The following is a 25,643-nucleotide window of genomic DNA, read 5'->3' as shown; positions in this document are numbered from 1 at the left end:
TCTCAAATAAATAAATAAAATCTTTAAAAATAACAATTTTGAAATTTTAAAAAGCTGAGAAGTTGGGGGGCGGGGAGGAATAACAAGGGGTTTGTTTCCCACCTGCTAGACTGACCAGATGAACTGCGTGAGAGTTCACGGTAATCTCAGGGCCCTGCACTGATTCTCACTGCGGCCGCCAGGGGTGGAAACGGCCCAGCCCTGCAGAGGGATTCAGGAGGAAGATGAAGAAAATGCCATGGGACCCAGCAAGGTTCCTTCCAACCTCTCAGGAGTGATACCTACTAGAGAGGGCTATGGATTCATCCTGGCACTCTTTGTAACAGCAAACAGCTGCAAACGACCCGAATGCCCAGCCATGCAGGAATTTGCTGTATAAACTCTGGCCATTCTCAGCACTGAATACTACGCGACTGTGCAAAAGACCGAGGCGACACAGGGCTGACCATGTGGGAAGACCTCCAGGATCCTTGGTGAAGGAAAGAGCAAGGTGTGCACCTGCCCGGGGAAGGAAGCTTTGCTTCGTGTAGGAAGAGCTGATGAGGATGCGGAGACCTTCCGCAGGGAAACACCCACATAATTGTATAACTTGTTCCCATGGTGACCACTGGGTGCCATGGTAGGCAGAAGAGGGAGATAGTTGCCCTTTACCTTTTCATGCCTGTTGAACTCTGTGTTTGTTAATACCATCGAAAGGTAAGTGTTTAATCAAAAAAGGGAACATATGTAAGCACATGGGATGGGAGAGGAAATAGAAATAAGGAGAGCGGCTGTTCAGAAGTTGACCGTGAACCAAAGCAATCATATTGATCATGAGAAGAGCAAACACATCAAGTGCTCACCAGTGCATTAGGGCTTTGCATGCAGAGCAACCCTTTAATCCCTGTACCCACCCCAGAGGCGTGCACTGTGCCCTCCCCCTACAGGAAAGGGAGGGCGGGGTGGGGGGGTGGGGAACAGGCTCAGGAACTAAGAGCCTCCAGCTTGGCTTGCTTCCCTTACTCACAGTGCCCTAGGATCCTCCTCCAATTAAGCTGAGAAAAGGGACATGGGATCTGTCCCCTGGCTGGGGATGGGGGGCAATAATTGTATGGAGCCCACGGCAACCCCTTCCCCTTTATTTTTCTCACATTCTGTTGTGATGCCTATTACTCTTATTTTTCTTGTTTTTGTCCATTTTCTCCCAATAGTATGTCAGCTTTCGCAGGACTGGAGTTTTTGGTTGTCCTGATCACTGCTGGGTCCCCAGTGCCTGGCACAGGAAGGTAGTCGAATGAATGAATGAATGAATAATTAGAATGAATGAATGATCAAATTAGGAGGAAGAGCCTTAGGTGATTTGGGAGCAGGAACAGTTAGGGACAGGAGAGGAGGGGCTGGGGGGGAGGAGCTTGTGGCATCTGGAGTGGGGGGCGGTGAGTGCCTTGGGGGCATTTGCAGGAGGAAGGGACAGGAGCAGAATCTTGGGCCAGTGTGCAGAGCCCTGGAAAGATGGAGGTGCTGGTAGCCCAGATGGGGAAGGTGGGGCAGCTCAGGTGGTGACGGGCAGGGTGGTGGTCCAACCTGGGTTAAGGCCCGGTGTGGCCCAGGAGCCCGGATTAAGAAAGGGCACCTTCAAGGTCCAATGGAATAAGAAAGACTGGGAGGACCGGGGCGCCCTTGCCAACCAGGAATTCGGCTGGGCCTGATTGAAAGGCAGTGAGTGACAGAGGCAAAGAACAGCAGACTGGGCTGGGCTCCCAGCTTGGCCCAAGGCTAGGGGAGGGGGCAGCCCAGAGCAGAGCATCTGGGAGGGAGGGGGAAGAAGGGAGGGTCAGGGGAGCAGCGGGCATGGGGGGGGGGGCGGCCAGGGCCACACTCACCCAGCAGAGCCAAGAAGGGAAAAAAATGCTTCTTAACAAACTTTAGACAACACACACCCCCTCTCTCCCCGGGGTTCCTCCTTCCGCTCCAGCTGTGGGAGTCACCCTGACCCAGGCCTTGAAGATAGAAGCGCCTTGGCTCCAAGGCTGGGGCTGAGCCTGGAGCCCTTCCCTCCCTCTCCCTACACCTCCCATCTCCTCACCTGCCATCCCTGCTCCCCCTCCTCTGGCCCCCTCTCCGTCCCTCCCAGCCCTCGATTTGTGCAGCCGGCCTGCTGTCGTTTTCCAGTACCTTTTTCTACTCTCCCACTCCCTGCTTGCAGCCTGGGGAAACTGAGGCCCCGGCGCTGGCAGTTAAAGCAGGCTGGAGTGGCACAGCTCCAGGGCTAGGGCCCCTGCCTCCCCAGTCCGAACATTATACGCCATTTAAATCTCATAACCCCAAGAGCTGGAGACTATTATTAGACTCATCCCCCAAGGATGGGGAAACTGAGGCTCGAAGAGACAATACGCCCGGAACCATCTGTGGGTTATGAACTTATTCCTGCCGCACCCACACCAGCGTCCAGGCTCTTGGCCTCAGCTGCACAGCCAAGGCAAGAGCTCTGCTGCCACCTGGTGGACACTCGCGGCACCGTCGTCAGAATGGAGTCGCCTGTTGCCTGTTGTCCTGAGCAGGAAAGATGTCAGAGGGAGTAGGAGGCAGGCAGGCCGGGTTCCCTGACTACACTCCATCCCTCATCCTCCTCTCCCACTAATTTTCTGGTTTTTCAAGACCTAAATGTCCACCAAGAAGGCACCACCTAGCTCATTTCCTGCCCATGTTTGGCTTGCGACTACTTTAAGTACGACAAGACCCTAGATGTTAATTCTGACACTCAGGAAAAATGAAAGACTACAGACAAAGATACAACTATAATTATAAAAGGCAGCACGAATGCATTTTTTGGTCTCTTAACTGATTTTATTTTATTTTATTATTATTATTATTATTATTTTAGATTTTATTTATTTATTTGTCAGAGAGACAGAGAGAGCCCAGGCAGGCAGAGTGGCCGGCAGGGGCAGAGGGAGAAGCAGGCTCCCCACAGAGCAAGGAGCCCGATGTGGGACTCGATCCAGGATGCTGGGATCATGACCTGAGCCGAAGGCAGCCGCTTAACTGACTGAGCCACTCAGGCATCCCTCTTAACTGATTTTAAAAAGAAATTGTATGAAAATATATATTAATTATGTCATTGGGCCTATAACATGTAGAAATGTATTGCATTTGACAATAGTACAAAGGAGGTGAGCAAAGTATACGAACAAGGAAATGACACCAGGTAGTGACGCTAATTCACAAAAACACGTGAAGAGAACCAGAAATGCAAACGGAGAAAATTAATATGACAAACTCTATAAATACATAATTGCCCTCTTCTATTTTCTCACATTCTTTAACAGCCATAGAATTTTTTTAAAAGATTTTGTTTATTTGACAGAGAGAGATCACAAGTAGGCAGAGAGGCAGGCAGAGAGAGAGAGAGAGTGAAGCAGGCTCCCTGCTGAGCAGAGAGCCCAATGAGAGGCGGGCGTGGGGGGGGGGTTCAATCCCAGGACCCTGAGATCATGACCTGAGCCAAAGGCAGAAGCTTAACCCACTGAGCCACCCAGGCACCCCAAGCCATAGAATTTTAACTGACAATTGCAACAATGTATTTAGGTTTGTAACATACATAGATATAATACGTTTAACAATAGTAACAAAATAATAACAATAATGAGACAAAAGGGGGGGTAGAGGAAATTAATCATATAGTAGTAACATTTCTTTTCTTTTTAAAGATTTTATTTATTTAACAGGCAGAGATCACAAGCAGGCAGAGAGGCAGGCAGAGAGAGAGAGAGGAAGGGAAGCAGGCTCCCTGCTGAGCAGAGAGCCTGATGTGGGGCTCGATCCTAGGACCCTGGGACCACGACCTGAGCCGAAGGCAGAGGCTTTAACCCACTGAGCCATCCAGGTGCCCCAGTAGTAACATTTCTAAATCTCATTAAAATTAAGGCAGCAGGGGACCCTGGGTGGCTCAGTGGTTTAAGCCTCTGCCTTCAGCTCGGGTCATGATCTCAGGGTCCTGGAATCGAGCCCCGTGTCCCGCTCTCTGCTCTGCTCTCTACTTCTAATCTCTCTCTCTCTGTGTCAAATAAATAAAACTTTTTAAAAAAATTAAGGCAGCTAAGAGATTCTAAATTAAGATATATGTGTTAAGCCCTAGAGCAACCACTAAGGAAATAACTTTAAAAATGTAGGGTCCCAGGGCCTGACTGGCTCATGGGTGGAGCATGAGACTCCTGTTCTCAGGGTTGTGAATTCAAACCCTACCTTGGGTGTCAAGATTACTTAAAAAATTAAATATTAAAAGAAAAAATATTAAACATATATAAAAAGTCATTAAAAGAATTAAAGTATTACACTAGAAAATAGTCACTTCATGGAATATAAAGCAGTAAGGAAATAAATTCTACACGCGAGCATTCCCTGCGTTCCCTGAAAGTGGAACGCTCAAACTACCACCCAGACCTTCCCGGATGCCTACAACTCCCGGCGTGCTGCGCACGACGCTCCTTTACGGCCATGGTGGAAAAAGAGGGGCTAGTGGCGCTCTCTCTTGTGTAGTTTCGCTATGGAAGAGGGAGGGGCTGTGAAAGGTTGGTGGATCTGGAGCCAGTGAAAAAGCAGATCTTGTTCAGCGTCGGAACGAGAAGCCAATGGGCGCGCAGCTTGCAAGAGGCGGGACTTCCGTCAACGAAGTCTTGGTGAGCGGCTGCGCGAGTAAGGCCACTTCCTTTCTCGTGCGGCGGCGAAAGTGGATAGAGCGCCATGAAGGCCTCGGGCACAGTAAGGCGAGCGCGGCGGGCCCGGGGGCCGGGGAGTGCAGTGCGGATCGAATCGGGGGCGCCGGCAGGTGGCGTGGGCCGCGTAGCGGGAGAGCACTCTTGGCTGGGTCCGGTCCCCCCGCTCGCCATCGCCCCCAGGCGCAGCCAACATGGCGGCCATGGCCGGCGCCGCGTGGGGAGGCTGGTGCCATGGTTCCCACCCGCTGGGGAATCTCGGGGGCCGGAGAGGTCGGCTCTCCTTTCCAGGGGAAGGGACAAATTGCGCGGCTTGGAAGTTCGAGCCACGGGACTTAGTCGATCTTCCAAGTCTCGGTTTCCTCATAAAGTGGTCACGGTGGGAGGAAACGTTAATATTTCTTGTTTCCTGACGGGGCTGTAAGAAGTAGAAAACTAAACCCGAGCTGACAAGGGGAGGTTTATCGTGGCAAGTGTTTAGTAAAATCAGAGGGCGCTGTGGCGCAGAGATGGAAGAGTGAGCCCTCGGGAGAAACAGGGTGGGTCCTGTACAGCTCCCCAGCCTCAGTTTCCACGCTGGGGAAGAGGCCAGCTGCATCGGTCCTTTCCTGAGCAGGTGGTCCGCGGGGCTGATTAGTCACATTGAGACATGGAAGTAGGAGACAAGTTTGCGATATTTGGGGCCATCCTTCTTACATTAATAAAATGATTGACGAGTCATTTACGAAGGTGGGTTCGTTGTAATATATCGCAGTGTTTGGCTCTAGCTGACATCTTTGTCTTTGCATCTTTGTAAACGGGGAGAGCACTGGGAAGTCCAAACCCCTTTGGACTGCTGCTGGGAATACTGAAGCAGCTGCAGGTCCCATGGCAGCAGGCCTGGAAAGGGAACTGGATACTTGTCCTGGTTCTGCCTGGAGTGGGGTGTGAGATCCCAGGCTGGTCACTGTCTTTGGGCCCCAGAGTGAAAGAGCACTTTGGGAAGATGTGAGCTGCAAAGATGCTGTGAAGGAAGGAGCCTGCAGGTTTAGGCTTCAGCTGCTTTCACAGGAATATAAACGGAAAGGGAAGGACAGCCAGATTGACAGCCCTGCCCAGCTTTCCTGAGCCAAGGCAAAGAGTACCCAGGCATCTTAACCCTCCCCACCTTCAATCCCTGTTTTGGGAAGGCTGGGACAGTTGGCATGACCCAGTCACCGGGATTCCATATGGATGCCCTGTGATGGGACAGTCTGTTCTCACTCTCCTGATTTCAGTTCTCACGAGGCTCGGGAAAGGAAGCAAGGTGAATCTCACAGTTGGCCTCAGGGCTCTGGGTCAGGCCCCACCTCAACTCCTTTTTGTGTTTCAGCTGCGAGAGTACAAGGTGGTGGGGCGCTGCCTGCCCACCCCCAAATGTCGCACTCCGCCCCTGTATCGCATGAGAATCTTTGCACCTAATCACGTCGTCGCCAAGTCCCGCTTTTGGTACTTTGTGTCTCAACTGAAAAAGATGAAGAAGTCCTCAGGGGAAATCGTCTACTGTGGACAGGTACGGGGTATCTGAGAGCAGGGTGGGGTCTGGAGGGGATTGACACCTTCCCGTGGGGGTTCCTCACCCCACAAAGTTCCCAGACTTCATAAACCCTGGCTTGTTTGCATGTGGTAATTAAGCCCTAGGTTGGGATGAGATGGATAACCTCAGTGCCCTTTTCCTGATGAGAGAGCCCAAGGCCCGGGAAGTGTGTGGCTGGTATGCTCGGACATCTCGGCTGAGGCCAGTGCTTTGGCTGAGTCTCCTATATAAAGTAGGCAGAGGTGCTGTCGCCTGAGCACATTTGCTGTGATGGGCGCTGGACTCTGCATCAGACACCTGCAGGGTGGTAGCTGCTTTGGGGCCCAGGTAGTCTTGGGAGGGTAGTGTTTGGAAGGAGTCGAGCTGGTGGTCCACATGGGGGAGGTGTGCAGGCCTGGCTGGCGGTGTCCGCTCCACTGTTGCCATGGGGATTTGTCTAGCACAGCAGCTTGCTTTCCTGTGCTCTGAGATTCAAGGACTGAGAAACAGATACAAGAAAGGCCTGGGCAGAGGATTAGCGAGGCTGCTGGCCTTCTTGTCTCAGCCAGTGTCTCTGGCACTTAGGTGTTCGAGAAATCCCCCTTGCGAGTGAAGAACTTTGGCATCTGGCTGCGCTATGACTCGAGAAGCGGCACCCACAACATGTACCGGGAGTACCGGGACCTGACCACCGCGGGCGCCGTCACCCAGTGCTGTGAGCTGCCGGGGCCCGCACCCCGTCCTCCCTTAGGGCTCCTGTTGCAGGGATCTGCAGCCCAGTCAGCCTGCGCCCTGCTTCCTGCCCACCCCCTGCCAAACGAGACAGGACGAGTGCCAGAGGCTTCTTGGATTAGGGGATCAGGCAGTCCAGGGGTGGTGGTTGGGGGGCGGGAGTGGAGAGGATGCTCCAGGCGCCTCTTCTGGAACCTGCCAGCAGGTGGAGCTTCAGGGTCCTTCACCTCTGCAGACATAATTCCCACCCAGAGTCTAGCCCCTAGCCCCGGCCCTGTCTGTTGGGATCTGGCGCTGGTGGCCCCAGGTGCTCCTAGGGCAGGTTACCTGCCAGAGGCCAAAGGGAAGCACCTCAACCCAAGAACTGCTGTTTCTCATAGCAGTGGTTTAAACAGAGGTGCTAACAGCAAGTGGATCTCGTCGCCTTTGGGGGGCTGTGGCCGTGCCCCTCAAAGTGAATTTGGAGGTTCTACACCCCTGATATGCTAGTGCCTGTTGGGGCCAGAGGCTGCAGCCACCCAGTCCCCAAGTTGGGGTTCCTCCAGGCCAGCACTTGATGGGAGGTTTGAGGAATGCCCAGACTCCGGGGTGCACATTCGCCCTGCCTCCTTCCCCGCAGACCGAGACATGGGCGCCCGACACCGTGCCCGAGCGCACTCGATCCAGATCATGAAGGTGGAGGAGATTGCGGCCAGCAAGTGCCGCCGGCCAGCAGTCAAGCAGTTCCACGTGAGTGCCCAGGGCCCTGCTGGGCAGGCTTGGGGGAGGGGGGCTTCCCTGGACCGTGGAGCTGCCCCAGCTACTCCCCTGTCCCCCAGCCTCAGGAGCTGCAGGGAGGCACTGGGTTTGACGCAGGAGTCCAGTGGGGGGTTGCCACACCTCAGTGGCCCCTGAAAGACTAGGTTGAGAGGTTTCCACCCCCCACTCACCCCTCTCTCCTTATCACAGGACTCCAAGATCAAGTTCCCACTGCCCCACCGGGTTTTGCGTCGCCAGCACAAGCCACGCTTCACCACCAAGAGGCCCAACACCTTCTTTTAGGTGCAAAGCCTCTGTGTGTCTCCAGGTCTGCCCGAATAAACTTCTTGGGAAAACCAGGGTGCTCAGACACTCTTATTTTCTTTGTATGCCCTGCAGAACTCAAGAGGGCACAGCCAGGCTATGAGTTCTCTCCTTGGGGAGGGGTCCTCCTCTCTGGAAGTGGGGCCCAGGCACCTGATTTCTCCAGAAAGGGAGCCCCAGGAGTGCCAAAAGCCACACCTCCAAGCGCTCTCCTGCCCACTTGGCTCCCCAGGGTTTCATCCAGCAAGGGGCTCTCGTGGGCAGGGTCCTGGAGCCGGAAGGCCCAATTTGCAGCCCCAGCAGGTAGCCTTCTGCTGTGAGCTTTGTGGGGTGCCCTGCAGGCCCCAAGGTTTGGCCCCTAAACCTGTCCCACCTTCTTATTAGAGGCCTCAACTCATGTCTTTGGTGAGATGTGGCAGTCCGATGTCAGATGCCTGGAAGGAGCCAGGATGATGGGGTTGGTTCATCCCACCTGTGGGGTTTCCCCTCTCAGAGCCCTAGTCTTTAGTGCCAGGATCCTCAGAGCAGAAACCAGGGGGCACTGGAGAGGGCCGTGAGCTTGCTGTGCTGTGGTGGTTTCTCCCGTCACTAGGTGCGGGCCCCTTGAAGGACGCCCTGATCCTGCCCAAGAAGTTCAAGGTCTCACCATTGATATCAGTCTCCAGGAAACTACTTGAAGCCCTGGGGAATTCCAGGCATGAAGCTAATCCCACCCTGGCTGAGCCCCTCAATCAGGAGGCTGAGGCACAGCTAGGAGGGCAGTTCTTGGGAAGTGTCTGTCCTTGGTGCGTGACCTTGGACAGCCCTGGCCCACACTGAGCGAGTCCTCATCAGAAAGTTAGGGCACTCGGCAGATTTACTCAGTGGACAGTACTTGGAGAGTCACAACTGTAGGCACTGGGGGCAAAGGTCAGTCAAGATCTGCCTGCTGTTGCAGAGAGCCACGGAATGGGAGGAAGCCAGGGCACAAAAAGGCAGTGTGGGTTGAGGGTCTGGGGAGCGGTCAGGCCTGGAGTGTCCCAGGCAGGGGTACAGCCTCCCTTCCCCGAATTGAGGTGGGATAGCTCGATGGCATGATCAATCCTGGGGGTTTCCAGAAAACTGGCTCACTTCAGGCCCCACCTGTGTTTGGAGAGGTGCACAAGGCAGAGCGTGGGCACAGCCAGCCACTGTCCCAAGAAGGACCTGAGGACAGAGTACCAGGCTTCCCAGACCTGCACTGGCTGTTTCCCCCACTGCTTTCAAACGCCTTCACATGTGCTGAGCCTTCTGCCTGGACGTCTACAGATCATCACTGGTTCGGCCTCGCCGAGGTTTGTAAGCCACGCATGTATTCCAGGGACATCAGGTGGATTTTCTATGTCCTCCCAGATGGAGTCTGAAGAGGGCAGAGACCACGTGTGTTCCTCATTGGCCCCAGGATGGGTTTAGTAAGTCTGGGATCCGGAAAAGTGTGAGGACAGCCAGTGACTCCCTCACCTGTGCATCACATGGAGGAAGGACAGTGATAAATAGGGTCCCAAGTGGCTGGACCCAAGTTTTTAATTTCTGACCCTGCCAACATCCCCCACCCTACCCTGTAGGTACACCAATTTACTCTCCCCATAGTATTTAATAAAAAGGCCTGTTTTCTCCCAGCCTTGCCAGTACCATGGGTTAGTAAACTTTGATGGCCGGGGGGGAAAAATCACATTTTAGGGATTTATATTTGCCTTTTCTTCTTAGGAAGTAGGCACGTCTCTCTAAAATGAATTTGTATGGCTTTGTCTCCCCTCATGGGACTGCTGGTCGTTTTTTAAGTTACTGTTTTGTAAAAGCTCCTTTCATAGGTGGGGCAAAAACCTGAAAATACATGTTTTCCCCCATATATACTGCAAATTCTTCCAAGGCACTTGATGTTTTTTAAGCTGTATTTTGGGGCCAGGCTAGAATTTTGAGTTTTTTTTTTTTTTTAAAGATTTTATTTATTTATTTGTCAGAGAGAGTGAGCACAGGCAGACAGAGAGGCAGGCAGAGGCAGAGGGAGAAGCAGGCTCCCTGCTGAGCAAGGAGCCCGATGCGGGACTCGATCCCAGGACGCTGGGATCATGACCTGAGCCGAAGGCAGCCGCTTAACCAACTGAGCCACCCAGGCGTCCCTAGAATTTTGAGTTTTTTGCCTTGTTAATTTCATTAATCTTTTGTGACTTCAGGCAAACACCTCTAGTTGTCCCCAAATACTTCATCCTCAGTGGTAGGATCTCCATATCTAGATGCCACCCACAAAGAAAAAATACGTTTCCCAGCGTTCTTTTCATTTAGGGGTAGCGATGATACTAGCCACAGCAATGTGTGCCATTTCCAGGAAATACCCATCTGGCTGGAATATAGGCACAATGTCTGGTGCTCCAGCAGCCATCTTTGGCCATTAAGAAGCCACACTGGAGCAATAAGGTAGAAGGACTTTGGGTATCAGCCTGTGTCTGTGATAAGAGGAGAGAGAAGGAAACAGCAGTACAGCTTAGGCTGTGATCTGGAGGTTTTCTGTCACTTGTGACTTGGCCCTGACGTGAGCCCTAATGGGTGTGCCTGGGGCGAATCACTACCCACTCAGCTTTAGTTTCTTACCGTGTAAGGTGTGGTTGGTTCTGGGTGTGGGAAGACCAAAGATGAGCTAGAGATAGGATACGTTGCCGGGAAAGTGGAAGGCCTGGGCCCCACAAAGTCCCACTGTGCACCTCCATCCGACCTTGGGGCTTCATCAAGGCTTCATCCATGTTACAGCCTGGGAACCAGGTGGGAGGGCTCTGCCCCAACCAGCCGGAAGATGGTATCAGTCCCTTACTGAGGGACCTTCGCACTGAGGATGAGTGAGCCCCAGCTCCCTGATACATCTGGTCATCCACTCGCCCTGCCATCTACTCATCGTCAGTAAATTTGCCCACAGACCCCTCCACTGTGTAACCACCTACCTGGGAATCTTCATTGCCCGCCTACCCTCCCACACCCAAACCCTGCACAGAGCCGTTGCCTGGGCGCTGGCTGGAGATAAGGGCTGCTGAACAGAGCCCTCTCAAGAGATAGCTCAAGAGTGGGAACCAAGCAGAACAACAGCAAAACTGGAGACTGGCAGTAACGAGCCCTGCGGTGTGAGGCCCATGAGGCAGTGCTGGCCTCCAGGATCATTGACGGCCCCTCTGGTTGGCTGGGGGCTCCCAGGCCCTGTCCCAGGGTTTGCCCAGGTGCCAAGTGCCACACCTGGCAGGACTGGGAGCCGTGGAGGAGAGATCACAAGTTGCCCCTCCCTGCACTGCCCCCACTCCTGAGTCAGGACCATTGAGCAAGGGCAGGCACCAAGATAAGACAAGCCGGGCAGAGGTCCCAGAAGACCTGAGCCAGATCCTGAAACCAGGAGAGACTACCCGAGAATCGTGGACTCCTAGAACTACAGTTGGAATCCTCAGGGCTTAACAATGGTGGACTCTCTCAGGAAGCTATTGATGGTGCCCATCAATAGAAATGGTTTGCTTTTACTGAGTGCAGGGGAGAAGTTCAAAGCCAGACACCCAGAAGGTCCTGCTAAAGCCAGAGTAGCTCACAGCCTCTCACCCCTGACCCCTGCCATGTCTCCAGGGAGCCCTGGGGGTGCCCGGGCAGCAAGCAGGGGTGGGGACAACAGACACAGCCAAGCAAACACACTGACATTTCTGCCCCTTGTGCTCAGACTGCAGCTGTGGGCCATGGGGGATCTCCTTGCTCCTCCCCCTTCACCAATGGGGTCCTGCCTGCTCCCTGTCCATGTGGGAACTACACAGTCAGGGAAGGTCCCACTGTATCTCCCCAGCCTGCGCCCTGTACCCCTCCAACCCTAAAGAAGATGGTCTCGCCCACCCTTCATGGTTCCAGACTCTGGGCCCCCTCTCACATCCTGGAATTCCAGATCACATTCCGAATCCACCCATTTCTTCTCACCCCACAGTCACTGCCATGGACATGGTGGGCTTTTCAGAGTCTGTAAGTCTCATTAGGTCCCTCTTGCTCCAAACTCTCCAATGCCTCCCCCCAGCGCCCTCAAAATAAAATCCACACCCTTGGCCAAGACTCAGTGTCCCTTGTGGCCTTCCCTGTCCTCAGTCAACTCTGCTTACTCCACTTGTTTGTACCTCGGGGCCTTTGCACTGGCTGTTCCCCCTGCATCTCTCCAAGCTTGGCTCATCTCTGCCTGCAGGTCTGCACTCACCTCCTCTAAGAGTTCCCATCCCATAGGCCCACATAAAGTCGTCCCCGAGGCCCACTCCATCTCTGACCTTGCTTCACTCAACCGTCAGCTTCTGAAACCTATGTGTGTTTATCTGCTGGCTTGGTCAGTGTCAAGTTTCTGTGAGCGATATGCTTCCACCTGGATCCTGCTGAGTCCCCAGCAGTGGGCACACAGGCATGCACACAGTAGGTGCTCAATGAATGGGCCTCAGCCCCAGCGTCTGTCTGTAGCCTCCCACTTCACAGTAGAGGAAGAGAAAGACTGGCCATGGATGGTAACCACTTCTAGAACCTCCCTGGGGAGGCAGGACCGGGTTTGTGTGTCCCGTAACAACTTACATATATTTAAATTCACTGCATGGCTTTTTGGGAAGGGGATCCCCCCCAGGATTTTTCCTTTCCCATCAGATTGTCCAGAAGGGTGCAGTGCATCCGGGCCTGAAAGAATGAAGACAGGAAGGAAAAAGAACACAGTGTCCACCCCGCACCCTCCTAGCTGGGGTGAAGCAGTGCATGCCAGCGGGCAACAGATCTATCAGAGTCTGGGGGCAGGAGGCGGCGGTGTGCAGGCCAGCCCGCACCCCCTTCGGAGAGGGAGAGCCCCAGGGGACAGGAAGGGTTGCATGGGAGATGCTGGACCAAACTGGAGTGGCGCGAGTCAGCTGGAGACCACCAGGAGGCGGCAGAGGCTTGGAGAGGACTCCGGGGCCCACGCGAACCCAGCAGAGGTCCAGATCCCTCCTGCTAGTGAAGGAGGGAACCCAGTTTCCAGACACCAAGTCAGGACTCGAACCCAGAAGTTAGAGCCTCCAGAGGCCAAAGTCCCTCAGGACCACCAACTAAGGGCCCTAAGACAACAGTGTCTGGGTCCCTTAATAGCACGACCCCAGGCAAGAGACTTGCCCTCCACAACCTTGGTCTCCTCATTGTCCGATGGGGGACATGTCAGACACTACCTCCCAAGGAGTCTTGGGCCCCCCATTTATTCGGATTCGAGGCCACTAACAGTCCCTCCCCCATGACCTCTATAAGATGCTTAGCACCTGGCACAGGACAGATGCTCCAAGAGTATTCCACGCAGGAACAACAAATGAATGAAGACACCAATGAATGAATGAATGAGTGAATGAATGAATGAATGAATGAGTGAATGAAGGCTTTACTCTGTGCCAGGCTCCTACTATGTAGGTTCGATTTATTCCTTGGGGCAGGGACTACTTTATCTCCATTTATAGATGGGGAGACTGAGGTCCAATGACAAGCAAAGACTCCCCCAAGTATGTCTGCATTTAGGACCTGAACCCCAATGTGTCCCACTCAGCTTAGTCTGGGGCTGGGGTTCAGTGATTTCCTCTCACTAGGTTCTGAAGAAAGGGAGTGGCTGCAGGTACCTGTTGGGGGAAGGGTTCAAGCAGAACAAGTTTTCCTCAAGCGGCAGGGCAACCCAGAAAAGGAAACCCTGGTTTGTAGGAGAATGAGCTCCCCTTCCCTTAAGGTACAAAAGCACAGTGGGGATTTGACTCCTGAAGCCACAACTCCCAGTCGTGTGGCCCCAGGTGAGAGTGACATGCCTTCCCGGAGCATCAGTCCCCCACCTGTCAACGGGAGACATGAACAGCTTGGGGTGAAGGGATAGTGTCACCGAAGTAAGAAGGGGTGTTTGGGAGCCGCACCCCACCCCCACCCCCACCCCCACCCCCAGCAGCCACCCACGTGGCCGGCCTTGGCCTATCTGACCAGTCCCGGGCGGAAAGGGTGCGGGTCCTGCCCGCCCCCAACTCCAGGGGCGGGGTTTCGTGGACCCGGGAGCCCAATAAATGCACAGCCGGTCGTCGGGAGCCACCCCTTTAAAGCTCCACGGAGACCTCCAGTCGTCCGCGCAGAGCACGGCTCCCAGGGAACGGGACCGACGGCTGGGCGGTGGACACACCGCTGTCAGGGCCAGCCTTGCGGAGCGGGAACGAGGTGCGCCGACAGACGGCAGAGGCAGACGCGTAGACGAAGAGGAGGGACAGGGAGGCAGCCGACCGCAGCGAGGACCCAGAGATTCCTTGCCCAGGGAGCCCCGGCCCGAGTCGCTCTCGCTGCCTCCCTGCAGGGGCCCAAGGAGACAGGTGTGCGGCCTCGCTGCAGAGGCCCAGCATCCTCCCGTCTCCACGCAGCCCTGCCTCCTCGGTCGCCGCCAGTTTCCCTTACCGGGGGGTTGTGGGGGTGGGGGTGGGGTGGACACGCCCGCGTGGCTGGAAAGGCCGAGGACGCCCTTGGCCCCCGCACCTGCACCTGATGGCCGTCGTCGAGGCAGGAGCGCTGGCCACGTTCGGAGCCTGGGATTACGCGGTCTTCGCCCTCATGCTGCTGGTGTCCACGGGCATCGGGCTGTGGGTCGGGCTGGCACGGGGCGGGCAGCGCAGCGCCGAGGACTTCTTCACCGGGGGCCGGCGCCTGGCCGCCCTGCCGGTTGGCCTCTCGCTGGCCGCCAGCTTCATGTCGGCGGTGCAGGTGCTGGGCGTGCCAGCCGAGGCCTACCGCTATGGCTTCAAGTTCCTCTGGATGTGCCTGGGACAGTTGCTCAACTCCCTGCTCACCGCCTTCCTCTTCATGCCGGTCTTCTACCGCCTGGGCCTCACCAGCACCTACCAGGTACCAGGCAGAGGCCCGGAGGCAGGACCTACCTGGCTGAGAACGCAGGGTTGTGACGGGGAGGTCCTGGGGCTTTGACAAGCTGTACAGGGGGCCGTAGGCGGGCTCTTTGGGGCTTTAACGGGGCAGACGGGTGCGGAGGGTTCTGGGAAGTAGCCCTAGGCAGCGGGGTGAGGGGCAGGAAGGAGGAAGAGGAGCCGCCGTCCTGTTTCTCCTCGGTGGAAGCCCGCGCAAGGCGGAGCCAGGTGTGCACCAAGTGCGGACAGGCACAAACCTGCCCCCCACATGCTCGGGCGTGCGCACACCCGAGCGATCGCCGGACAGTGGGCCGAGGGTTCGAGACCCGACTTCCCCGCTTACTCTGCTCCGGCTTCTCAGGTGACAAATTGGGCTAATAAGAGGACTTCCCCCCAGGGCAGGCGGTAAAGTGATTAAAATCGTGACCGGTATACAGTAGGTCACCAATGACAACTGGCCCAGGCTCTGTATATTCCGCTTGTTAACGCAGAGCGGCGCCGCCCCGGGGACCAATTAGCCACCAGTGGGGGCGGAGGAAGCTGCGCCTTTGATTGATCCGTCTTCCTGGGCACACTTCGTGTGCCCAGGAGCGGGGATGGCGCGTGTGCACAGGTGTGTGCACACTGGTCGGAATCTGGGGCGTGGCGTCCCCCCGCTCCCTCCACGGGCAAGAGTGGAGAGAGAAGTTGGTCTCCGGAGGGAGGGCAGAAGCCACGAGGGCAGGTGAAGTACCCCAGAGCCCTCGATCTCCTGGGTAGGACCTGTCCAGGTGACCACGAGCCTCGTCTCCTCCTTGCAGTACCTGGAGCAGCGCTTCAGCCGCAGCGTGCGGCTCTGCGGGACTCTGCAGTACCTGGTAGCTACAGTGAGTAGCCCCGGCCCCGCCCTCGCCCTCAGGGTCCCGCTCAGATCCCTTTTGCCTGGGTCCTAGTCTTCGTCGGCCCCGCCCACAGTCCGCCCCCATCCGTCACGACCCCGCCCTGTGGTTTCCCCCCAACCCCCATCCTGCAACGCCCTTCCCAGGCCCAGCCTCAAGCTTTCTGTCCCCGCCCCCTGCGGCCAATTCTGGAGGTTTGGCCCGAAGGCCCGCCCCCCATACCCCCCGGCTTGACCCCGACCCCACCCCGTGTGGGATTCCCCCTACTCATCCGACGGCACAAGCTCCGCCACCACTATTCTCTCCTTCCCCCTCCCCCGTCCTCCGCGGGCCTCACCTGGTCCCGGCTCTCCACCCGTAGATGCTGTATACCGGCATCGTGATCTACGCCCCCGCACTCATCCTGAATCAAGGTTTGACTCGGGGAGATCTAGGGAGGGTGACCCGGAGAGAGCAAAGGCTTTGAGACGAGACCGAAGGAGAGGGGAGGGACAACGCCGGGAGAGACTCGGGGAGGGAAGAATCCCGGAGAGATGAGGACCCTAGACACTAGGGGCCAAGTTTGCACCCTGCCTGGATGCCTAATGGGGGGCGGTTTCCTTGCACAGTGACCGGGTTGGACATCTGGGCATCGCTCCTGTCCACTGGAGCCATCTGTACCTTCTACACGACTGTGGTGAGTGACACCCCCACCCCACGTGGGGGTCCATGCGCACTGGGTGGGGGACACCCTGAAGCCATCATCCACTCCTTACTTTCCCTTCCTGCTGAGGAAGCCTGCATCCCAGCTGGGCCTCTGTTTCCTTATCTTAATAACAAGTCATTTGAAAGGCTTGTTGCTGGGGCGCCTGGGTGGCTCAGTGGGTTAAAGCCTTTGCCTTTGGCTCAGGCTCTCTGCTCAGCGGGGAGCCTGCTTCCCCCTCTCTCTCTGCCTGCCTCTCTGCCTACTTGTGATCTCTGTCTGTCAAATTAAAAAGAAAGAAAAGAAAAAGAAAGTCTTGTTGCTGAGAGTCCAGGGATAGCCTAGCTTCAGGACTGGCTGGATCCAGGGGCTACAACAGCATCCTGTGGGCCCCTCTCCCATCTCTTGGGGTCCCATCAGCTAAGAAAGTAAGTTCCTATTTCAGGATGGACTAGCACAAGTCCCAGGAGGGTCCCGGTTGGCTGGCCCCAGTCTTGTGTGCTGTGATTGGATGAACCAACCCCAGAAGTTTGGGGGGCTGGGGAAGATGTTCTGATTGACTATTTTTGGAGCTGGGAGTAGATTGGCTTCCCATGATTGGGCTTTGAGGGAGAAGGGGCTTCTCCAAAGGCATATCCAGGGGCTCCCATGGGAAGGCAGAGGCGGAAGGGTAAAAGCTATAGCTAAGAATAATGGTAGTAGTAGTAATGATAACGGGGGCAGCCAACACTTATTCTCACTGAACTTATACGTGCTAGGTGCTGTGGCGAAGATTTTCCTCACATGAACTAACTGAATCCTCAAAACACCATTTTCCAGATGAGGAAACAGGCAGAGAGAGGCATCAGTCCCAGCCACTGTTGAAAGCCAAACTGGGTTGGCCTCAGACAGATTCCTGTCTGAACCCCTGCCTCCCCATGTGTCACGTCTTGCAGGGCGGCATGAAGGCTGTGGTCTGGACTGATGTGTTCCAGGTCGTGGTGATGCTAACTGGCTTCTGGGTTGTCCTGGCCCGCGGGATCATGCTGGTGGGTGGGCCCAGGAACGTATTTGAGATTGCCCAGAACCACTCCCGGATGAACCTCATGGAGTGAGTAAAATTGTAGAGAGGGTACTGCAAAGAGGTGGAGGTGATATCCCTCTGCCTTGGGAGAAGCCAACCAGTGCCTCCTCCTCCAGGAAGTCCTCCCTGCTTCCCTTCCCAGACTCTCCACAGACCAAACATTTGCCTCCCCTCTCTAGACTGCCCTAGCCCCCATCCCTCCATCTGCCCCACCATGTCCCCCGGCCCAGAGTGGACACTGGTGGCTCCCTGAGGTCACAGCTGGGCACCGAGAGGTTTTTGAAAGCATAAATGGACGACTCAGTAAACAAAATTTTCAATCTGGCAAACTCCTACTCATACACTTCAAAACCCGCCCCAAAAGTCCCCTCAAGGCCCATAAGGTTCAGAATGGCCATCTGGGGCCCTTGGGAGGGTAAAGTCAATGTGGTGTTCCCATATGGCTGTCTTGTCCCTCCCTTATCCAGCTTTGACCTGGACCCGCGGAGCCGCTACACATTCTGGACTTTTATAGTGGGCGGCACGTTGGTGTGGCTCTCAATGTATGGCGTGAACCAAGCACAGGTGCAACGCTATGTGGCCTGTCGCACAGAGAAGCAGGCCAAGCTGTGAGTGTTTAGGAGGCGCAGGGTGGGGGCCTCTGGGACCAGCTGCCGACCCCCAGCCCAGCCTGAGGCTGTGCCTCCCCTGCAGGGCCTTGCTCATCAACCAGCTGGGCCTGTTTCTGATCGTGTTCAGTGCTGCTGGCTGTGGTATCATCATGTTCACCATCTATGTAGACTGTGACCCTCTCCTTGCAGGGCGCATCTCCGCCCCTGACCAGGTAAGTCTGGCCGAGGCTTCTAGGCCACTCCTGCCTTCCCCACCCCCACTCTGAACTGCTGCGTGGATGAACCTCTCGGGGCAAGGGTGGAATAGCATCTAGAAGAGAGAACAGCCTGCGCAGAGGTCCAGGGGCAGCAAAGAGCTTGGCTCAGAGGAGGATCTGGAAGGAGAGGGGAAGAACACGGCTGGGAGGCAATGGGGAGTCATGGGGGGAGGGAATGCGCAGGGGACAGGCACATTCAGATTTAGAGTCAGAGACTCCCCGAGGGATATTAAGGAGGAGATGGGATCATGGTTGAGCATGAAATGATGGTGTTGATTATAGTAATCATCAGCTCTCATGCCACAAGTGCCTACTCTGTTCCTCATGCTGTTCCCTTCACAGTCTCCCATAAAATCTTTCAGCATGTGATGAGGCCAAGGCTGTCATGGCCCTCACTTTACAGATGAGCAAACTGGGGCTGGAGTGGGTGGGAAGCAACTGTCTGAGGTCAACAGGTGAGTCAGCCGCAGCACCAGGGCAGGAGGCCCCTCTGGTTCAGAGTCTGTTCAGAATTGGCAGAAAATGGAAGGCTGTCCCATCTGTTGTCCTCTGCTGGGGTCAGCTCCTGGACTGCCTGACTGTGCAACCTCAGCCAAGGGCCGCACCTATTAGCCTTACTGTCGTCATCAGTAAAGCAGAGTTGACGTGGGATTCTGCCTCACTGGGATCCCAGGGCTCTGTGCGTGGTGGGGCTCAGTGACTGTCCTTCGGGGCACACAGTCAATCAGCAAACACACACTCAGTGCCTGCTGTGAGCCCGGTCTGCACTGGGCCCTGGGGACATGCAGTGTGAGGACAGACAGAATCCCTTGTTCTTGGGATGCTGCTGTCCTGGACGCCAACTCCCCCCCCCCCCGCCCCGCCCCACCCAGTACATGCCCTTGCTGGTGCTGGACATCTTCGAGGACCTGCCTGGAGTCCCTGGGCTCTTTCTGGCCTGTGCCTACAGTGGCACCCTCAGGTGAGCAGCCCTCCTTGCTCACCCGGCTGTCCCGCTGTGGGATAGAATGTTCTGGGCATGTCCATCATTTACAGTTCCTGCTTGGTCCCCAGTGGGCAGCTCAGGGGGGCCCCAGCAGAAGGGGGGGGGCCTAGCAGAAGGCATGCCCTGAGGACAAGAACCCCAGCTGTGGGGTTTTTCACCTTCTTATCACCTAGCAGAGCCTCACCTGTCTCCCCTCTCCCTTCTTTCTTTCCTTCCTTTGGCCCCCAAACAAATATTATTGAGCACCTACTATGTACATATGTGGCCTCTACTGCCATTCTGAGTCCCAGGGCACAGCTGTGACTGAGTGGTATCCCACTCCTGCCCTCAGGGGCCTCACATTCCAAATATTCTGCGACTTCTGGCTTATCCCTGCTCTTGCTGTGACCAGGGTCCCATGCAGTTCTCAGCAGCAGCCTGTGATTGCTGTGTAATGAGAACTTGTGCCATTCATGTCCTTGGTCAGGAGTGTCTTTGCTCCTGTGGGGGTGTCTTAGGGCTGGAGGCATAGATGGTGGGATGGTGGACATCTCCTCCACTCTTGAGGAATTCTGTCTGTTACCCATGCCTCTGCCCTTGGGCTAGGTCAGATGGTATGAGCAGCTGGGGCCTCCCCCCAGCAGGTGGACCCCAGAGGGGGTTGTGGCCAGTCCCTTGATGAGGCCTGTTGACCACCCTCCCCACCCTGTGCTCAGCACTGCCTCCACCAGCATCAACGCCATGGCCGCAGTCACCGTGGAGGACCTCATCAAACCTCGGCTGCCGAGCCTCGCACCCCGGAGACTCATGATGATCTCCAAGGGGCTCTGTGAGTTGGGGGAACCTGATGGGGGGGGAGGGCGGCCTCTCCCCGCTGACCATGCCACCCCCCATCTGCCACAGCCCTCATCTATGGCTCAGCCTGTCTCACCGTGGCGGCTCTGTCCTCGCTGCTCGGGGGAGGTGTCCTCCAGGTGAGCGTCCCCCCCCCCCCCGACCCACCCCATCGCCACAGGAAGCAGGGCATGGTCTGCTTTGAACTGAAACCCAGAAAGGGTCCTACTTTTCATGGTAGAACTGGTCTGATGCCACCCGCCTGATAACTTTCTGCAGTCACCTGGCTGGTGGCAGTGGCAGTGGAAGTTGGGGTGGGGGGAGTGGCTTGGAGGTGGGACCAGAATTTAACCAGCACAGGGGAGAGAGGCAGGAACAGGGAGTCCCATCCCCTTTAGGGAAACAAGCATGGGTCTCAAGGTCCACAGTGGAATTCCTCAGGTTTTGCTTTTCCAGCAAGCAAACTGAAGCCAGGAGAGGTGGGATGGTTCTGCCCTCAGCTCCCCCTCCCCTCCCCTCTCTCACAGGGCTCCTTCACTGTCATGGGAGTCATCAGTGGCCCCCTCCTTGGAGCCTTCATTCTGGGGATGTTTCTTCCTGCCTGCAACACGCCGGTGAGTGGGGGCAGCTGGGGGTTGGGAGGGCACAAGATCTCTCTCCCCTGACCTAGACTCTGTCCCCAGGGTGTCCTCTCCGGGCTGGCCATTGGCATGGCGCTTTCACTCTGGGTGGCTGTGGGTGCCACTCTGTACCCGCCCAGCACCCAGTCCTTGGGAGTCCTGCCGTCATCGGCTGACGGCTGTGTCATGCCCTCAGCCAATGCCTCTGAATTCTTGGGCCAGCTCCTTGCTACCAACACCTCCAGCAGGAACACCAGGTGAGCTGGCCTGAGAGGGTGCGGTGGGGGAGGGGGGCTCTTAAACTGAGCCTGAATGAAAAGGAGGAATGTGCTATCGGGACAGTGAAGGAAGAGCATTCCCAGTGGAGAGAAGGGCAAGTGCAAAGGGCTTGGGGTCGGGTTCAGTTTAGTGCATTCCCATGATGGAGAGAATGGGTGTAGTTAGTGGGCCAAGAAAGGATAGATTGGGTTCAGGCAGAAGAATGTGGTCTGATTCTTTATTTTTATTATTATTACTATTGAAATATAATTTACAGACCATAAAATGAACCATTTAAAAGTGGTTTTAGTGGATTCACAAGGTTACACAACCATCACCATTAACTCCAGAACATTTTCATCACCTCACAAGGAACCCCCATCCCTATGAGCAGTTGCTCTCCCTCCAGCTTCTGGCAACCACTAATCCGATTTCTGTTGCTATGGATTTGCTTGTCTGGACACTTCTTATAAATGGAATTATACAATAGGCAGCCTGTTTCATGTGGCTTTTTTCACTCAGTGTGATGTTTTCAAAATTTTTGTTTTGTTTTTGATGTTTTCAAGGTTTGTCCACATTGTAACACATATGAGGGCTTGATTCCTTTTTATGGCTGAATAATATTCCTGTGTGGATGGCCCACATTTTGTTTATCCATACATCCCTTGGACAACTCGGTTGTGTCCACTTTTTGGCTACTGTGAACAGTGCTGCTATGAACATTTGTGTGCGAGTTTTGGTGGGGACATCTGGTTTCATGTCTCTTGGTCTGTACCTAGGAGTGGAAATACTGGATCATATAGACATTCTTTTTAAATTATTTTTTAAACACTTTTTTTAAGGTTTTATTTATTTATTTGAGAGAGCAGAGTGAGAGCGAGAGCACGAGCGGGGGTGGAAAAACAGAGGGAGAAGGAGAAGCAGGCTCCCCGCAGAGCAGGGAGTCCGACGTGCAGCTTGATCCCAGGACCCTGGAGATCATCATCTGAGCTGAAGGCAGATGCTTAACCCACTGAGCCTCTATACCTGTTTTTTTTTTTTGAGAAATGCCTATCCAAACCCTTTGCCCATTTTTTTTAACTGGCTCATTTGTTTTTTTGTTGTTGAGTTCTAATTTGTATGTTCTTTAAATCTTTATGTATTCTGCATACTAGATCCTCATCAGATGTATGATTTGCAAATATTTTCTTCCACTCTGGATTGTCTTTTCATTCTCTTTATAGTGTCCTTTGATGCACAGAAGTCCAATTTATCTCTGTTTTCTTGGGCTGCTTGTGCTTTTGGCGTCACATCTAAGAAACTATTACCAAATCCAAGGTCATAAAGATGCACACCTAATGTTTTCATCTAAGAGTTTGATTTGGGTAGATTCTGAGGGTAATACGGAGCCATGGAGAGTGATGAGCAGTGGCAGGAGGTAATCTGAGTTACATTTCAGTAATGCTCCCTCTGGTTGTGTGTAGAGAACACCTATGGGTGGGAGTGGGTTAGCCTGAGAGGAAGAGAAGTGGCTACCGCACACATCTGAGTGAGAAATAATGGAATATTGCGCTAGGCCGTGGCAGTGGAAATGGGAGGAAATGAACAAACTGGGAGTGGCTTTTGGACTCATGCACACCTCTCCTACCCCCAGCCCTGAAATGGACCTTGATCGACCTGCCTTAGCTGACAGCTTCTATGCCATTTCCTACCTTTACTATGGTGCTCTTGGCACGCTGAGCACTGTGCTATGTGGAGCCTTCATCAGCTGCTTGACAGGTAAACAGGGCATATGTCCTCCTCAGAGATCACCTTGTGGATCCCTCTGCCTCCAGGACCCACCAGACAGGAAGAAGAGAAAAGACATTCCCGTCAGCCAAATGGCCACCACGTGCTTGATGCATCAGCACCCTTTCTGCTGTGTTGCCTTCGGGACAAACCCTGCACCTCGTAGGGCTGGTCCCATTTTGCAAAGGCAGAAGAAAACTGAGCCACCCCTCCCCCCTTCTACCTACCTATCTAGTCTCTCCCCCGCCTCCAAAACGTAGTCCTTGCCAGAGGATACCGGTGGAGCCGCGAGGCGCTGTCCATTGTGCTGAAACAGCTTCTCAGCAGGACCTCAGGGACTCCATGTCCATCCGGGGATTCTGAATGCCACTAGAGAAGTGGGAAGACTTCAGGAGACATCGATAGTGATCACAATACCTGTTCTTCCTTCCTGTGTCTCAGACTTTACATTCACCAGGGCTTTCTTGAGTCCTCTGTGCCAGAGGGTATTCTAGATGCTGGGGAAATAATGAACCATAATGAACCACCCGCTGATGTATTAGACCCCCTTACTGTGTAGATGAGAAAACTGCAGCCCAGAGAAGGGCAGAGGCTTGCCAGGGTACCCAGTGGGTCATTAACGAAAATCTGGGATTGGAACCCATCAGAGTGCTCCCTTTCCCCTCTCTCTCCAGTTCCCATCACCTCTTCACTAAATACCTGCCTTTCCCTTCAGGCCCCACCAAGCGCAGTGCCTTGAGTCCTGGGCTGCTGTGGTGGGATCTTGCACGGCAGACAGCATCGGTGGCCCCCAAGGAAGAAGTGGCTACCTTGGATGACAGCTTGGGGAAGGTCAGTCACAGGGCTGGCTCTCAGAGCAGGGGAGGGACAGGGAAGTGATTTTTGATCCCCTGGGCATGGCCATAAGTCAGGGAAGGAACATGGTGAGTCACCATCTTTCTCAAGCTCTTCCAGCAAAAAGGCTTGCTTGAGAGTTGACACGTCTTCCACACTTTTTATTAAGCCCTTTAAAAAAAAGACTGAATAGAATTTCATATTATTCATTTCCTTGAATTACTTTCAGGCTGTGGCAGGTGAAACTGGTTTACCTTTAAGGCATTGATTTAAAATCTCTTCTGTAAATAAAAGAACTTAATTCAAAAGTGAGTCAACTTAGAGAAAATCTTACATAAAAAACATGACCGGGGCTGGGCCAAATTCCCCCAAAGCCATGTGGTTGCTCTATGAATGCCCTGAATTCAGAAGATGCTGTCCCTGACCCAGACCTGCCCTGCTTTGGAATCCCTGTTTCGTTTTCTCATTTCTTACACACTTGCTATGTCCCAAGCCCTACTCTGGGCTGGAGTTCATGTCCACTGTCTAGGAGGAGCAGATAAAAGCTAAACTGAGAAATCAGTAAGTTCTCAGCAGGTAATGGCAGTGAAACAGGGTACTGTGATGAGGGTGGCCTCTTGGAAGAGGTAGAAGGTAGAGCCAGCCCTAGGAAGATCTGGGGGAAGAGCATTCTGGATGGAGGGCACAGCAGGTGAAAAGGCTGAGGCCAGAAGCTTGAAAAGAGGAGGTATGGAGAGGGAAGGGATTTGGCTGGAATGTTTTGAAAGCTCCTTTCAGTGGCTGTGGCGAAATATTTATTTTCTTGAAGGGGAGCAGCCTGAAAGTCAGAGTGAGAGGGAGGCAGGCATCCTTGCAAGCACTGATGGCCTGAAATATCAGTGACGTGGGCATTGGGGGAGAGAAGCAGGTGGAGGTTTTGGAGGCAGAAGGGATAGGACTGGCTGATGCACTGACCAAGGGGACGGTTGTGCAACTCCTGCCCGGGTTCTGTACTTTTAGGCCCTCAGTGATCCCATCTGGGGGATGAGCTGACACAGAGCAGAATGGGGTCTCTGACGGTGTCTTTCTTCACTTTTCATTCCAGGGTGTTGAGGAACTGCTCCCTGGAACTAAGAGGCCTCCTGACTTCCCGTCCACTGACGAGGACCATCTGCTCTTCCTGGGGCAGAAGAAGGTCAATGGACCCGGCTCCTGGACTCCCAGCAGTACACATGACTGTGGTCAGGACCTTCGGGAGACAGACCTCTGAGCCAGCAGGGGACTGGCCACCTGGGATGGAACCCCAGGGTAGGCCCTCCCAGGCCACAGAACGGCCTCCGGCTCCAATTGGCTGGACTGTGTCTTTATGCAAATGAGTTCGGTGAAGAAAGAGGAAAGAGGAAAAGAGGTGGAAAGAGGTGAAGCCCTACCTCTGGGAGGTCATTTTATCCAGCCCCCTTCCAGCCAGCCCCTAGTCTTAGATGCTGCACCCTTACCTGTTCCCCCAAAATGAAGCCAGATTTCTGTCTACATACAATAGAAAGATGTCAAAGTCCCCTCTGGACAACATGGGAAAACTCCAGGCCCAGCATTAGAGTCTGAGAAAGTCTCCAGTGCTTCTCTAGAATGTTAGCAAGGATTTGGGAGGTCCTCAGGCACCAACCCCTGCACCCCATCTTGCAGTTGGGGAAACTGAGGCCTGGAAAGGGGCAACAACTTGACCAAGGCCACAGAGCACACCAGAGATTCATTGAGAATTGGGACACCAGCACTTCCGCTTTCACCGCCTCCCTGTTTTCCTCCCTTTGGAGGGTCAGACATCACATGGCCCCTGACCTTGGGAGCAAGAAGGGAAGATAAAAGAGAAATAACATTCTTGATCTTCCTCTTATCCTGGACACTACGTATCTTATCTGCCTGAGGTTACAGCAAGTCAGGTTGGGGCAGGGACAGACCTGGGACCTACATGATGTTGAAG

At 54.5% G+C, this 25,643-nt stretch overlaps 2 protein-coding genes across 2 annotated transcripts; both read left to right on the top strand.

Annotated features, from left to right (window-relative positions):
- The first annotated feature begins 4,652 nt into the window (after positions 1-4,652).
- On the top strand, positions 4,653-8,057 carry RPL18A (ribosomal protein L18a). Its single transcript, XM_080805700.1, has 5 exons — positions 4,653-4,740; positions 6,046-6,225; positions 6,814-6,943; positions 7,580-7,689; positions 7,909-8,057. Exons 1-5 carry the CDS (start codon positions 4,723-4,725, stop codon positions 7,999-8,001), a joined length of 531 nt encoding a protein of 176 aa, XP_080661826.1. The 5' UTR covers positions 4,653-4,722; the 3' UTR covers positions 8,002-8,057.
- A 6,487-nt stretch (positions 8,058-14,544) lies between these two features.
- On the top strand, positions 14,545-24,935 carry SLC5A5 (solute carrier family 5 member 5; the record flags this gene model as incomplete). The annotated part of the gene is made up of 15 exons (XM_080805477.1): positions 14,545-14,901; positions 15,719-15,784; positions 16,158-16,209; positions 16,405-16,472; positions 17,414-17,568; positions 18,009-18,149; positions 18,235-18,364; positions 19,282-19,370; positions 20,090-20,202; positions 20,277-20,347; positions 20,735-20,821; positions 20,891-21,084; positions 22,719-22,843; positions 23,568-23,683; positions 24,771-24,935. 15 exons carry the CDS (start codon positions 14,545-14,547, stop codon positions 24,933-24,935), a joined length of 1,929 nt encoding a protein of 642 aa, XP_080661603.1.
- Between the last annotated feature and the right edge of the window lie 708 nt (positions 24,936-25,643).

The sequence above is a fragment of the Martes martes genome, assembly GCF_963455335.1.
Source record: "Martes martes genome assembly, chromosome: 1".
In the NCBI taxonomy this organism is placed as follows: Eukaryota; Metazoa; Chordata; class Mammalia; order Carnivora; family Mustelidae; genus Martes; species Martes martes.
This window is presented reverse-complemented; position numbering and strand designations above follow the sequence as displayed.

Bases quoted from the DNA above. Each gene is read 5' to 3' on its own strand.
- RPL18A (XM_080805700.1), top strand. The intron at 6,226-6,813 runs GTACGGGGTATC...TCTGGCACTTAG, and splicing joins AAATCGTCTACTGTGGACAG to GTGTTCGAGAAATCCCCCTT. The intron at 6,944-7,579 runs GTGAGCTGCCGG...CCTTCCCCGCAG, and splicing joins GGGCGCCGTCACCCAGTGCT to ACCGAGACATGGGCGCCCGA.